The 15,423-nt window shown below is 35.5% G+C and overlaps 1 protein-coding gene, 1 long non-coding RNA gene and 2 pseudogenes across 3 annotated transcripts in view; 3 read left to right on the forward strand and 1 right to left on the reverse strand.

Annotated features, from left to right (window-relative positions):
* Nucleotides 1-839: 839 nt before the first annotated feature.
* LOC106319006 lies at nucleotides 840-4,273 on the forward strand (annotated as a pseudogene). Its single transcript, XR_001265408.1, has 8 exons — nucleotides 840-1,058; nucleotides 1,232-1,525; nucleotides 1,636-2,256; nucleotides 2,355-2,393; nucleotides 2,482-2,768; nucleotides 2,903-3,045; nucleotides 3,274-3,760; nucleotides 3,829-4,273. The product of XR_001265408.1 is annotated as a glycerophosphodiester phosphodiesterase GDPDL3-like (transcript).
* Nucleotides 4,274-7,545: 3,272 nt separating this feature from the next.
* On the forward strand, nucleotides 7,546-8,101 carry LOC106317476 (dirigent protein 12-like). The gene has a single exon (XM_013755288.1). It carries the CDS (start codon nucleotides 7,565-7,567, stop codon nucleotides 8,099-8,101), a length of 537 nt encoding a protein of 178 aa, XP_013610742.1. The 5' UTR covers nucleotides 7,546-7,564.
* Nucleotides 8,102-11,500: 3,399 nt separating this feature from the next.
* On the forward strand, nucleotides 11,501-14,752 carry LOC106316417 (annotated as a pseudogene).
* Nucleotides 13,909-15,423, reverse strand: part of LOC106316418 — a 4,683-nt gene continuing 3,168 nt past the window's right edge. Inside the window, exons 2-3 of the long non-coding RNA XR_001264822.1 lie at nucleotides 14,066-14,557; nucleotides 13,909-14,000 (exon numbers count right to left, since the gene is read on the reverse strand). This is a non-coding gene — a long non-coding RNA (uncharacterized LOC106316418). The remainder of the gene's footprint in view (nucleotides 14,001-14,065; nucleotides 14,558-15,423) is intronic.

Here is a 15,423-nt window from a genome sequence, read left to right on the forward strand (position 1 = left end):
ATATGTTGCCAAACCCTAANNNNACCAAAGAATACCATGATTCACTACCTACACTCATCTATGTTGAAAACAATTCAATTTTGTTATATTTTAATTTATATCACTTAAAACTGTTTATAATTACATTATTTTAATTTTTCGCTTATCAAAATATTTTTTAAAAAATTTAAAAATTATTTTTAAGATCAACTACACCAGAAGACTTACTTTGAAGTTGTCCAGACGATTTCCAACATCTCAGACGACTTACTAGGGCTATATTCATAAAAATAGCTTCTGTTTTTTTGTTTGGTCACAAGAGTCTGAGCTGTAATTTCATAAAGTTTTTAGATTAGTTTTGCATTTGATTCAAGTTTGGGTATAGGTTTGGGGTTAAAATCAAGTCGTGGGTTAGTTTCGGTAAATTCCCCTAAAAATTAACCTTGTTTTCGTAGTATATGGTATAGGTTTACCAACAAGTCCCTCTCATATCCCACTCAACATTTTCCTAAGAACTGACTTTTATATTATATATCAGCAGAGGTTTAGAAAGGGTAACAAAAATGACGAGAATTTTTCAAAAAAAAAAACAAAACAAAACAAAAATGACGAGAAAAGATGATAATCATAGCTGATCTAGTAAATGATCAATGAGATTCAGTTCTCTTCTTCTTTGTATTCATAAATCCGAGGAAACCAAAAAAAAAAAAAAAGTCAATTGAGTAAAAAAACCTTGCTCTGCCCTAATTTCGCGGCCAAACGGTAAAAATAATTTAGTTAACGAAGAGACGACTTATAGAGTCAACTAATAAAGCCATATTTTTATAAGTCGCAAGTCTTGAGTCTGTCTGTATTAGTCCACTATGCGTAGGAATTATTGTGCATAAAAGACAGCTATTTTTGTTTTTCTATCTGTGTGGTGTAAGTCTCCAAGAAGAAATAAGCTTGTCAAGTTAACTTCCGGCGAAGTAATCCGACAATGCCAACTTCAACAGTTTTACTCTGTTGTGTTGTTCTGATTCAGCTGTTTGCTGGTCAAACCGATGCTCGATCTAGCAGTCCATGGCAAACACTCAGTGGTGAGAGTGATCTCACTTTCGATCTCTTTCTTTAAGCATGAATGTCCGGGAAATTTAGGAGAAAACACTATTTGGACTTTCTTTTTGTAGATGTGTAGTAGAAGTTGGGATACTCATAGATATTCTCTTCTATTAAATAACTTGTGATTACTTTCTCTTTTTATTTTTACCAGGCGGTGCTCCTCTTGTGATTGCTCGTGGTGGGTTTTCTGGATTGTTTCCAGATTCGAGTAGTGCTGCTTACGGTTTCGCAGTGCAGACAAGTGTACCAGGTGCTGTTCTGTGGTGTGATGTTCAGCTAACTAAAGATGGAGCTGGGATTTGCTTTCCTGACTTAAAACTAAACAACGCTTCAACTGTTGAATACTTTTATCCAAATCGCCAAAAATCTTACCCAGTTAATGGAGTCTCTACACAGGGTTGGTTCACCATCGATTTCTCCTTGAGCGATCTCAGTAATGTTTATTGTAAGTGTTTATGACTCAGTTACAGTTTCTGTAAAAAAGAAAAGGATTTTGTGTTTTTTTCTCTTTAGTTCTCACAAATGTCTTTTTCTTTTGCTTTCACATGTTTGAAGTGCTCCGAGGAATATTATCTCGAACAGAAAAATTCGATGGAAGATATCCCATTTTGACGGTTGAATATGTAACGACGCAGATAAAACCAGAAAGTTTTTGGTTAAATGTTCAGCATGATGCGTTCTACGAGCAGCAGAATCTAAGCATGAGCAATTTTCTGATATCAGCTTCAAGAATTGTTTCCATTAACTACATCTCTTCCCCTGAAGTGAATTTCTTTACAAAGATTGCTGGCCGTTTGGGGCGTAATGGACCGATTTTCGTGTTCCAGTTTCTTCGAAAAGAAGACATCGAGCCGACAACAGACCGAACTTATGGTTCTATCTTGAGTAACCTGACTTTTGTCAAGACGTTTGCTTCAGGGATTCTTGTCCCAAAGTCTTACATATTGCCACTTGATGACAAGCAATACTTGGTTCCTCCTCCTCCTAAATCCTTAGTTCAAGATGCTCACGAGGCAGGATTACAAGTATATGTGTCAGGTTTTGCCAATGATATTGATATTGCTCATGACTACAGTTCCGATCCGGTGTCTGAGTATCTATCTTTTGTGGACAATGGCAATTTCTCTGTTGATGGTGTGCTCTCAGATTTTCCCTTAACTGCATCTTCATCCATTGGTAAGCGAAATTTTTCCAAGAGGTTTATATATTTGATCTCCTTGAAACATTACTCGAAATACTCAAATCAATCATTTTCTTTTTATATTTTCCTCAAGACTGCTTCTCCCACCTTGGTGAAAACGCTATAAAACAAGGTAGTAAGAGTAATTACTTTATATAGTTATTTTCTTACTTGTAGAAAAGAGACCTTACCTTGACTCTATCAAATGGTTCATGCTTCAGTTGATTTTCTTGTTATATCGAAAAATGGAGCGAGTGGGGGCTGCCCTGGATGTACAGACTTGGCATATGATAAAGCCATCAAAGATGGTGCTGATGTTATCGATTGCTCAGTCCAGATGTCCAGCGACGGCGTACCTTTTTGCTCACGTTCAATAGATCTCTCGAACAGCACAATGATCTCTCCCAAACACCTTTCGCGCAACGTTCAACACTTGTTCCTGAGATTAGCTCAAATGGTGGGATATACACTTTTAGTCTCACATGGGCTGAGATCCGGAACTTGACTAGTAAGTTTCGACTCCTACTTAACTTAAAAGGTTACATCTAACAGTTTTACATCAAAATTATACACCTTGAGAGTTAAGATAAATACTCTCCCATGTTTAAAAAAAAATTATTTTCTTCCATTTTTTTCGTGCAGCTGCGATTGGAAACCCCTATAGGTCATACGCTATGTTCAGGAATCCGAATAAGAAAAATTCAGGAAAGCTAATTTTGCTTTCTGAGTTCCTAAACTTGGCAAGGAATTCAACTTCGCTCTCAGGTGTTTTGATCAGTGTAGAGGTGAGTTCTTCTAAGGAATGACCCTAAAATTTTATGGGCTGTAAACAATTTAGTAAGAGTTTCAATTAAAAAAAATAAAGTTAGAGACTTATTTCTATGTAATTTCTTACAAAAAATTTTTCCCAAAGACAGACCCTGGTTTCCCTACATCTTAATATTTATTATTGTAACAATCAGACTATGACGTCTTCTAATGGCAAAGCCACTTAATTTTATTTTGTCTTTCAGAATGCAGTGAACCTGAGAGAGAAGCAAGGGCTCGACGTGGTCAAAGCGGTTCTCGATACTCTCACGGAAACTGGTTACAGCAATGGAACAACCAAAACAAAGGTCATGATTCAGTCAACGAACAGCTCGGTTCTTGTTGAGTTCAAGAAGCAGAGCAAGTATGAGGCAGTCTACAAAGTGGATGAAAAAATTAGTGATAGTAGTGATTCTGCTATCGAAGACATAAAGAAATGTGCTAATGCTGTTGTCATCGGAAAAGAATCAGTCTTTTCTTTATTAGATTCTTTCATCACTAGGCAAACCAATGTTGTGGAGAAGCTGCAGAAGTCTAAGCTCCCGGTTTATGTGGAACTGTTTCAGAACGAGTTTGTATCTCAACCATATGACTTCTTCTCTGACCCAACCGTCGAGATAAACTCATATATCCTTGGAGCTGGTATCAATGGAACCATCACAGAGTTCCCTTTCACAGCAGCAAGATACAGAAGTAAGTGGCCCCAAATATTGAGAACCAAAGGTTTCACAACAATGCCTAACTTTGTTTCTGTTCTGCAGGGAATCGATGTTTGGGAACACAAGAAACTCTACCACCTTACATGGCCCCTGTTGAACCAGGTTCTCTCTTACAAGCTGTGAATGCCATACCTCCAGCCCAAGCTCCAAACCCGGTTTTCACAGATGATGATGTAACTGAGCCACCACTACCTCCGGTTGCAGCAAAATCCCCAACCTCAACCCCTGGAGACTCATTCACCAATGCACAAGCACCTAGGCCTAGCGGACAAACTCGACTCACTCTGTCTCTTCGCTTCTCTGTTTTTGCCTCTCTGCTACTTCTTTGGATCTCATCACCTCTTTGTTCATAATGTCTTCTGCCCTCGTAATGAATTTCCCTGTGTGACTTAGTCAAATCTTTCCCTTGTGAGGGTCCGTTGTGATTCTTTGTCGTGCCAACTTCTTGGATTCATTTTAAATATTAATTTGGTGTGTTAAATATTAATATGGACACAAGTATCCACATAATGGCTTCACCAACCGGTATACTTTTGGTGAAGAAGATCAATATGGTTCCTTCAACTTTAGAAGAAGTGCTTCAAGATCAGTTGCAATTCTTAAAATTTTCAAAATTTACCGCAAACCGGGATATTACATAAGTTGAATTTAATTTTGTGCTAAGCTACACTCACATTATTCTGACGAACCTAAGACGCATTTGCATAGCGGTTTCTGGCCTCCCTATACAACATGATGTCAAGTCATCGAGGGGAAATTGAAACTTTGTTAATCACTCCATAATCGACCATTCTATTCACCAGAAATGTGACTCCCACTACTTCGCCAAATTTGGTTATAATCATGTACTTTCTCTATAGTCGACTCATCTTGTTCCTTGTTCTCTTTATCATCTTATTTGGGACTATTGAACGAGGGCCGGCTTAACAATATAAAGGGTGCTTGGGCAAAAAAAAAAATTAGGCTCTTATAATAATTTTTTTTTGTGGCTTTTTCCCTATAATTAATTTATTTTCATTTTCTTATCAAAATATTATTAAAAAATTATATAACACCTTACCGAAATTTATTCATTTGTGTGCATTTTGTAAATATAAAAATTTAAACTAATATATTTTTATTATTGTGTAAATATGAAACTGAAAGTGCCAAAAAAAAAATTAGGCCCTTGATGTCAGAAAAAAAAAAAATCTGGCCCTTTATGATTTTTTTTTGTCTGGTTATTATGCTATTACAAATTATGTGAAATATTACATAGACGATATTACAGTCTTACCTGTCTTATGAGGATTCACGTCTGACTGCACACTCTGAGCCGTCGAGATCCATTCCTGACGGTACTCCTTGCGTCATGCTGAAGATTTCTTGTAAATACTTTCTCCAATTTTTCTGTATAATTCGCTTTCTCCGCAAATTGAAACTCAAACCTCTTGGTATAGAAATTGTGTCGCTTGTGATTCGAACTCCAGACTTGGACGTAGAAACCGTTAAACTTTGATCACTACATCACGGTGCTTAGGCCATGTTTATCCCTAAGAAATCCATTTGGGTTTCTTAGGTTTTTTTTTCTAAAAAAAAAATAAAAATAAAAAGTAAATCAATCGCGGGTTGCCACTAGTCCGTGGGGCCCGTGAACAGTGTAAAAAAACTTACTAAAATCGGTTTTTAATTAGTAGTTTTTGTATCCGATCCTTAAGGGTTTTGTGGGGGCACACGCACTAAGAACCTCACTAAGGACCCCGGATAATCATGCTCTTAGACCATCTCCAATTTCTAATGATTAATTTAATTGTAAATTTTGTAATTTGTGAAGTTTAGAACCCCTTGTAATATCATTAAATTTATCATGGTCCATTGGGAGAACCCCTTTGGAGTTCTTAATTTTTTTTTTTAATTTTAGAAGTTGAATTATTAAATTTAAATTTTACAAAACTTACAAATTATTGAATTTCATAAAATTTAAACAAACTTACAAATTATATAGAGAGATCAAGCTCACTGCCATGAATCCCTCCTGTGATGAATACTGATTCAATCCCTGAAACATTTGCTCCTTTTATATACTTGGCCTGCCACAGAAGATGTGTGTTACCATTTCAAGTTGTAGTAGTAGTAACAAGAATGTGTAGCATAGCGACAAAGGTTTTGTTTTTACCTCTTGTATGCTCTTCTTCAGATCAAACGCATCTTTGACTCTGTCATCCAAGAACGTTCATGTATCACGATACTCTCTGCCCAACATGAAACGATGATATCAAACTTTAAACTTATGTTATTTTTCTTCAATACATATAGCAATGTATCCAATCCAATTCAAAGAATATATATATGCAGATCCTTATCTGATTGCCATAAACTGTTCTTGCAGAATCCAAAGAGAAGGAAGTTATTTGCTTCTTTGATTGATATCGCCATCATGAACAAGCTTTACAGAGAGAAAGAAGCATCAGAGACTTCCACTACAGCTCAATCCAGTGACCGTTCAATGTTTTGGACTATATGTCCCTTCTGAAGTGTGAGGTATAAATCCTACAGAAGTCTTCTCAACAAACCCACACGATGTCAGTCTTGCTACTTGAAGTTCTTTGCTAGCGAATCTGTTGTTAAAGGCACTACAACAAAGGAAAAAGCAACACATCAAACATCAGGATTTGCTTAACCTTAACAAACACATCACGTTCATTGTGACATTTACCTCAACAATAGCAGCGAAAGACCCAACAATGGAAGGAGACACACCAAGTATCTAGAGCCTGCAATCATCGCTTCCTCCGTCCAACCTAACCTCGGCTGCGAAATCTCACAAAACACATTAAAGATTGAAACTTTACAGAGAAAAAAAAAGATGATTTGGAAACGAATATACACACCACGAAGAGACGCGGCGAGGACACGAGCCTGCTCTTCCTGAAACTCAGCTCTTGGTTTCCTGCTCTCATCTCGACGATGCCCTTCCTCTCTGGCCGTGGAAGAAGACGCCGAGGTGGGATCCGATTGATTAGGCGAGAGGTGTGATTCATGGAGGAAGTGCAGAGATGTGATTTACAAGGTTCAAATCAATACAAAAACTCAGACACGAAGAAACCATCGAGGTGATTTCAGTTTCAATCATGGAAGGATTTGGAGAAGGAGAACAATGGCGCGAGATCGAGGAAGAGAGAGAGAGACGACCAATAAGAAGAGGCCACGTATGGGGTGTTTAGTGGTTCTAAAACTCCTTCTTTAGGCACCGGCTCTTTGGTTTTCTTTCTTTTTTTATTTATTTTTATTGGTTTTTTTTTAGAACTCCCCCTCCGATGGAGGTGCTCTTATGTTACTAAAACTTTTTTGACTTTGGGCGGGCCCGGGCCTGCCACCTAAGCCGACACTGTGTTGAACTCATCTTTGTGGCACTCGATCTGCAATGAAGGGATCGCTCAGTAGTACCAGAATCTGAGACTGTCTTATTGTGGCAAGAACAGTAAGCTAAACAACAATTTCCATTAAAACAATGAATATCGTTAGTTGAACCGTCAAAACATTTTTCCATTAAAACAAAGGATACTTGAACATGATCTTATCTCTTAAAATCATAATGAAATCCACTGATTTTTTGGCATTCTAGCTGGGGAAGATATAAAGGGACATCAACAAACAAACTTTCTCTCTCAAATCCATTTTTACATTTTAAAGAAAAGAGACAAAAACACGTGAATCGTATGTATATAAATAAGGGTTTTAAAAGCTGTCTACGTATTCACAATATCAACGCTACTAATTTCTACTAAACTCTCCACCCATGGCAAATGAAATTTCCAGACACATATTGTCCTTCGTATTGGTTTTACTACTCCTCTCCGAGACTGTCTCATTTGACTGGAAAAAACCTTGCAAGAGTTTTGTTCTCTACCAACATAACATCGCCTACGATAGTGATAACACGGATAATGCCACATCAGCAACAATCTTGAACCCTTTAGGACTAGGGAACTTTCTTTTCGGAAAGTTTGTGATCTTTGACAACCCTGTAACAATGGACCAGAACTATCTCTCCAAACCGGTGGCTCGTGCCCAAGGATTCATTTTCTACAACAAGAAGTCTAATTTCAACATTTGGGTCGCTTGCACGCTGGTGTTCAACTCAACGCAACACAAAGGTACATTTACCATAATGGATGCGAACCCGATAAGGGAGCCGACCAGAGACTTATCGATAGTTGGTGGGACCGGTGACTTCTTCATGACTCGTGGGATAGCTACGTTCAAGAGCGACCTCATTCAAGGCAGTAAGTATTTCCGTCTCAAAATGGACATTAATCTCTATGAATGTTACTAATTATGTTTTGGATTTGCATGTATGCCAGTATGTGACATTTTATAAGCTTTCAGCTATTAACGTTTGTAGTTGATGTTGTTCCTCCAGTATTTCACAAATGGTATTGTAATTTGTTTGTAATAATTTTTATTACAAAAGTCGTGTTGGATTTTGATAATTTACCGAGTTTTATAATCGTAAACAATACAAATGTCGTCGATTATATCAGCAATATATAATATAAACGATAAATTCAGGTTTCCATCTCAACAGTTTTACAATTTAAAAAAATAGTCTTCTCAAGTTGCAAATGGCAGTGATGTCTACTTGTGGAGAAATCAATCTGGAGGCTTTGCTACGTCTTTCTCGTCATGGGAGAGGCTGCGCATTCCTAACCCTCCGGTACAGTGGTATTCAGTTGTTTGGTTCAAGGAGGAGATACCTCGCTGTTCTTTCATTTCCTAGACCACGTTCCTTGGCAGATTACCGACACCAGACCGCTTGATATCATGGGGACTCTCTGTTCCACCATGTTGTGTCTTATGCTCTTCAGCAAATGAATCCCACAGCCATTTATTTTTCGAATGTGCGTTTGCTGCTGCTGTTTGGCTTCGTTTTTGTGGCAGGTACATGGCGGCGCCTCCGGCTTCACTGGACGCAGTTGTTGATCTGTCTCGCAATCTTCAAGGACCTCAAGCTCAACGTATGGTGGTTATTCTGAAGCTTCTCTGTCAAGTCATCATCTACAACCTTTGGCGCAAACGAAATGCACGCATCTTCAGAGACGTTAGGATGAATCAAGACGTTTTTTCAGAGTGGTGGATCGTGGCATGCGTGATCGGCTTATTTCCCTTTTGCTGGTGTTTTCTTCATCTCCCTCCTTGCTGGAGTTGTATTTTTGGCTCCTATCCGCTATAGTTAATGCAACTTCTCTCTCTTTTATTTTCCTTGTAATAAGTTGTGTTTCACAACATTGTAAAGCCTTTTTAAAAAGCTGGTATAAATTTTAACATTTAGACAAAAAAAGTTGTCTATAATGGCATCACAAGCATGTTATAAAACGACCCGTCCCAGACCAAATAAAAAAAGATTTTGACCAGACCAAACAAAATATAAGAGCTATTTTTTTAACACTGATTTATTACGATATCACTATTATGAGAAAGATTACATAGACGATTCGACAACCGACAATACTACGTGACATATGAAGATCTACGTCTAACTGCATCACCTGAGCCGTCATATGAAGATCGACGCCTGACTTGATTTACTTGCACCATGTTGAGAATCCCTTGTAAGTCTTTCTCTTTCTTGTGTAGTCGCATAATTGTTGGATAAATCGCTTGCTCCGGGAATTGAAACCTGGACCTCCTATAATGTGCAATCTGCAAGAAATTGCATAGTCTGGGATTTGAACCACATACATGGTGTAGAAACCTTTAAACATTAACCAGTAGGCTACAGTGATTCCACATGAGCTATTTTTTCTTTAAAAAAGGCTTAATATAAGAGCTATTTACTGGGAGTATTTTAAAAAGTTCTTAACAATAGAAAAAAGGAAAAATAGTAAATAGAAGGAAAATAATCTATAACTATAAGATACCATGAAAAATATCTTTTGATACCTAGTTTCAATTTATAAATATTTAATTTTTCAAAAAGTAAGTTTATGATTAATTAATAAATAACTAGATGATTTTCTCGTGCTCATGCACGGACATAAATATTTATAAAATAAATAAAATATAATAATTAATTGATATTTATTTTTAATTTTAAATTAATTTATAATTTGTATGCATAATTTATATTAATTATATCATATTACTTTAATTAAATATTTATCTAATTGGTTTTGTTGTTTTTACAGTCAATTTAGTTGTCATTTGGACATATTGGATTCTGTCTATTTATTTGAATTCAACTATAATATTTATTTCTTGTAAATGTATTAATTTTTGATTAAATTTATTATTTGCATTTTGGGTTGGTTGTTGTCTTAAATACATAAGTATATTTTATTAAGATTATGCATAATTTAAGATATATTGTGATTAGAATGAAATAAAAAATAAACTAAAATGTCTGATTCCAAATTACATAAATTAATATAATGATAATATTCTAAAGTCTCATGCATATATATAAATTTTACAAAAGATCTAAATTGTAACAGTGAGTTAATATTTTATTTATCATTTTTTAATATGTTTTAAGTCATCATATAATTTAAATTTATAAAATAAATAAATTATTATTATATAAAAAAAATTATTATATACACAAAATAAATAAATTATACATTCTTATTGTAGTTACATCTATGATTTTATGATTTTATATATAAGTTGGATAAGTTGCTAATAAATTATACATTCTTATTGTAGTTACATCTATGATTTTAGATATAAGTTGGATTAGTTGCTAATATGTTCATTTGTTAATATGTTTATTGCTAAAATTTATTTTTAGTTTTTTCAATACCTCTTAAAATATGCAGTAAAAATGTGATTGTATTTTATAAATTATATTATATAAGTAAAATAAAATTTATTTATTTTCTTGTAATTGTCAGATATTATAGTAAACTAAATATATGAAAAACATAAAAAAACAATTCAATAAATAATAAAAAATTATTTTTTGTCAATTAAACCTATATATGTTTATGTTACTTAATTATTTTGTGTAATCATCTAAGAAAAAATATATATATATATATATAAAAAAAATTCAGTCACTTTGAAAATATATATTTGTATTGTGTAAAATTATGTTTTAAAATAAAAATATTTCTTTTTCTAATATCAAGATCATTTGTGTGAACTTTTGTTTTTATGAAATCATATTATATACAAATATAATTTTTCATCTAAGAAGATGTAGATAAAAAAAAGTATTTTATTACTTCAAAAGTATATTTTTTGTTACTTAAAGATATCCTTTAAATGGAATATTACTATTTTGTGAACTTTTTTTTTTAAGAAATCATATTATATATACATATATTTTTCGTTTTTAAATTATTTTTAAAACTTTATAAATGTTTCCTTTTTATTTATATTGTTATTTGGAAAATTTTAAAAAGTAAAAAACAATATTTAAATGTACTTTTTTATTTCGTTAAAATTTTAAAAAGTAAAAAATAATATTTAAATGTACTTTTTTATTTCGTTAGAGATATCGTAGTAATCAACCACTATGATAGTTAACGTGAACGACACCTAGGGAAGTGGCTTATCAAATAATATTATAGAGATATTAAGATAGTATATTTTATTAGCGAGAAAAAAATTGTGTATCTCGTGCACAGGGTCCCACCATAGAACCAAAAATTAAAAGACACAAGAACAATACATACATGCACGTACCAAAATATTCAACCGAAGAAAAAGGAGCAAGGCCCGCGAGCTTTAGCACTGGATCGGATTTGTTCTTCCTTCTCGATCATATCGAAAAGAAGATAGATAACCAGATGATCGTATTTACCTTTCTTTACAATTCAAACTCAGACTTATTTCCGACAAATCTTTATCTGTAATTCAGCTCCCATCGCAAACATCCAATTCTCCGACGACAAAAATCATGGTACACCACTATTTTCTTCTGATTCTCTTCGTTCTATCGCTGCATGTATTTCAATCTATTACATTTTTAAACCCTAGCTTCGCAACATGGTTACGAAATCTCGTAAATGACTACTACGTGTTGATTTGATTGTACCTTTATAAACTGAATATCAATCATCGAAATTTTTAACTAGCTTTGTTGTTAAAAGGAAAGTTATACTCTTGCCTTTTTTTTTTTTAATCTTGAAGCAGGCTGATAGGAGAGACAGGTGTACCCATGTTCTCTTCTTAGCATATCAGAGTTTTGGGCTAGCATTTGGAGATTTGAGTATCTCCCCTCTCTATGTGTATAAATGTGCTTTCTATGGAGGATTGCGTCATTACGAAACAGAAGATACGATGTTTGGAGCGTTTTCTTTAATATTTTGGACCATAACTCTCCTCTCACTTATCAAATACATGGTTTTTGTTTTAAGAGCAGACGACAATGGTGAAGGTAAGGACGTAAAATACATTGGTTTTCCAAAAATTAAATTCTTGTATGTTCTTAGATTCATGACCGTTGAGTTTTGGTTGTATTTTCTGTTGCATGCAGGAGGAATTTTTGCGTTGTATGCTTTGCTGTGCAGACACACGAGGTTTTCTTTGCTTCTGAATCAGCAAGCTGCTGATGAGGAGATATCTACATACTATGGCCCTGGAGATGCAAACAGGAGTTTACCTTCTTCTGATTTCAAAAGGCTTATAGAACATAATAAAAGATCCAAAACAGCTTTGCTTCTCTTAGTCTTGGCCGGTACTTCAATGGTCATTACCATTGGTGTCCTTACACCCGCAGTTTCGGGTAAAAGGAACAGCCTTCTCTCTCGGTTCTGTCTAGCCCTTTTTTTTTAATGATTACGAAGTTCTGGGTTCCGAAGTTCTGGTCATTACCATTTGTAGAGAAGATCTCTCCCAAGAGGAATACTACTTTTCGTACCTTTATGAACAGTTTATCATCTAACCTTACTTTTCTCTTGCAGTTTCTTCCTCCATTGATGGACTTGTGGCCAGCACAAATTTGAAGCACAGTAAGCAATGTTGCAAGTTCTACTTTGATTTCCAGATTTTTTTACTATTTGTTTTTGCTTGTTCAGGTACCGTGGTTATGATAGCATGCGCTCTGCTTGTTGGACTTTTTGTTTTACAGCACCGTGGAACAAACAAAGTCGCCTTCTTATTTGCACCCATCATGATTTTGTGGCTGTTTTCAATTGCAACTGTTGGTCTGTACAATATTTTTAAATGGAATCCCAGCGTATATAAAGCTTTGTCTCCACACTATATCTATAAGTTCTTTAGAGACACTGGTAAAGAAGGGTGGTTGTCTCTTGGAGGCATTCTTTTATGCATCACAGGTTGATTTTATTTATTTATTAATGTATTTATTTGTGAATGCAAATAATATTCTAAACTTTGTTTAATTTCCTCTTGGAAAATATTTGGAACTTCAGGAACGTAAGCTATCTTTGCTGAGCTTGGCCAATTTTCAGCTAAATCTGTAAGGGTACGTTTGCTGAGAAGCTTATCTGGCCATTTACACTCACCAACATAATTGATAAACTGTTCTTTAGCAATATTTGCATCGTGTAAAAGAAACTAGCTTAGAAAGTATCAAGATTTGGATTCTATAATAATGAAACGGACGTACGGGTCTTAATGCATTTATTTGTTCCAGTTAACTTAGTAGATGTTTTGGTGTGGTTGGTGACAAAATAAAAGAAACAGTAACATGTTTGCAATCTCATGGCTTAATGCAGTTTGCATTCTGCTGTGTTGTTTACCCATGTCTGGTGCTTCAGTACATGGGTCAAGCTGCGTTCTTATCAAAGAACTTTTCTGCTCTACCGACTAGCTTCTATTCCTCCATCCCAAGTAAGCATTTACTTAGTATATGTATCTTTTAGTGTTACTTGTTACGTTTGTAGACAAAGTTTTTCGCGTTAGGTTCTTTGCGCATAATATACATGCCTCATTTTGACCTTGTGTAACATGTTATATGATCTTGTCATGATTCTTCCTCTTGATATCCAGATCCATTTTTCTGGCCGGTTCTAATGATGGCAATGCTGGCTGCAATGGTTGCTAGCCAAGCCGTCATATTTGCAACGTTCTCAATTGTCAAACAATGCTATGCACTGGGATGCTTCCCTCGTGTGAAGATTGTTCACAAACCAAGATGGGTCCTAGGCCAAATCTATATTCCCGAGATCAACTGGCTCCTCATGGTCCTCACACTCACCGTCACCATCGGTTTCCGAGACACTAGACACATAGCTTTCGCTTTTGGTACGCAAACTTCCTCCATACTAAAAAAGAATATATATTCCATCAACAAGAACACACAACTAGAGTTACTGATATTTTGACTTACTGGTTTTCATCAGGACTTGCTTGCATGAGTCTGGCGTTTGTGACGACCTGGCTGATGCCTCTAATCATAAACTTTGTTTGGAATCGTCATCTCGTCTTCTCTATTCTCTTCACCATCCTATTTGGGACCATCGAACTCGTCTTTGTAGCATCTTCTTGGACCAAGATCCCACACGGGGGATGGATCACTATCCTCCTTTCTCTACTCTTCACTTTCACCACATATGTCTGGCACTACGGAAACCGAAGAAAGTACCTATACGACCAACACAACAAAGTCCCCATGAATACAATCCTCACCCGAGGCCCGAGCCTAGGGATCGTCAAAGTCCCTGGGATAGGTCTAATCTACACCGAGCTAGCAAGCGGTGTCCCAGCCACATTCACTCACTTCCTCACCAACTTACCAGCGTTCTACCAAGTGGTTGTCTTTATCTGCTCCAAAACCGTCCCTATCCCTTACATACCGCAGAAGGAACGATACCTTATAGGCCTTGTATTAGAGTACACAAGACAAGCCCAAGACAATACCAACAAGCCCATTTCTATGTTATAAACCCATGTGTGTTAGGGTTCCTTTGCAAGTGAATTAGTAGTATAATTAGGATTGTAATGTGTTGTGACAAAGTAACTTTGCTGCCGTGAAAGGCAGCCCCTCTTATCCTTAATGAAATATCAGTTTAAGTTCTTGTGTTCTTGGTGGCAAAGCTAAAGCCTTTTCCTTTCTTTAATTTTCTGCATAATAAAGCTCTTTGAGCTATCTCTAGTTTATATTCAATAAAGTTCTTAAACACACAAATCATCTTGTTCTTGAAATGCTATCATGTAAGAAAAGATGATGATTAATATGAGAGTAAAAGACAATGAGGAACAAAGTAAATAGAGAGATAAGTGATGAAGAGTAAATTAAGTTGAGAATAAGAGAGTATGAGTATCAAGAGATTATAGAGATTGACAGTAACCAAGAGAAAAGAGAATGGTGAAGAAGAAAGGGGAACTTCCCTCTTTCAGCTTAGATTATAATTGATTACAATGAGAGTTCTTTATACCCAACACACACACTAGACAAATGAGAGGAAGAAGACAAAGAGAGATAGATCTGGATTCAAAATGAATGGTTGGGATGAGAGGATCTGAATTAATTTGAATTGAATGGCTGAGATGCAGGAGAGCTTCCAATGTGATAGTGACAGCTTCTAACAGTCATCTTTCTTCTCTCCAACATGTTATTTTAAGCCTCACTTGTCCAGCCTCTCTCTCCAAAGGCCAGAACCTAATTTGAATTCAAATTTAACTCTCAAGCTGAAGTTGCACGAATTTCACTCTTAGGCTCAAGTCTGGCACTCAAGTCTCAAGTCT

This window comes from Brassica oleracea, chromosome C9 (assembly GCF_000695525.1).
Source record: "Brassica oleracea var. oleracea cultivar TO1000 chromosome C9, BOL, whole genome shotgun sequence".
Classification (NCBI taxonomy): domain Eukaryota; kingdom Viridiplantae; phylum Streptophyta; class Magnoliopsida; order Brassicales; family Brassicaceae; genus Brassica; species Brassica oleracea.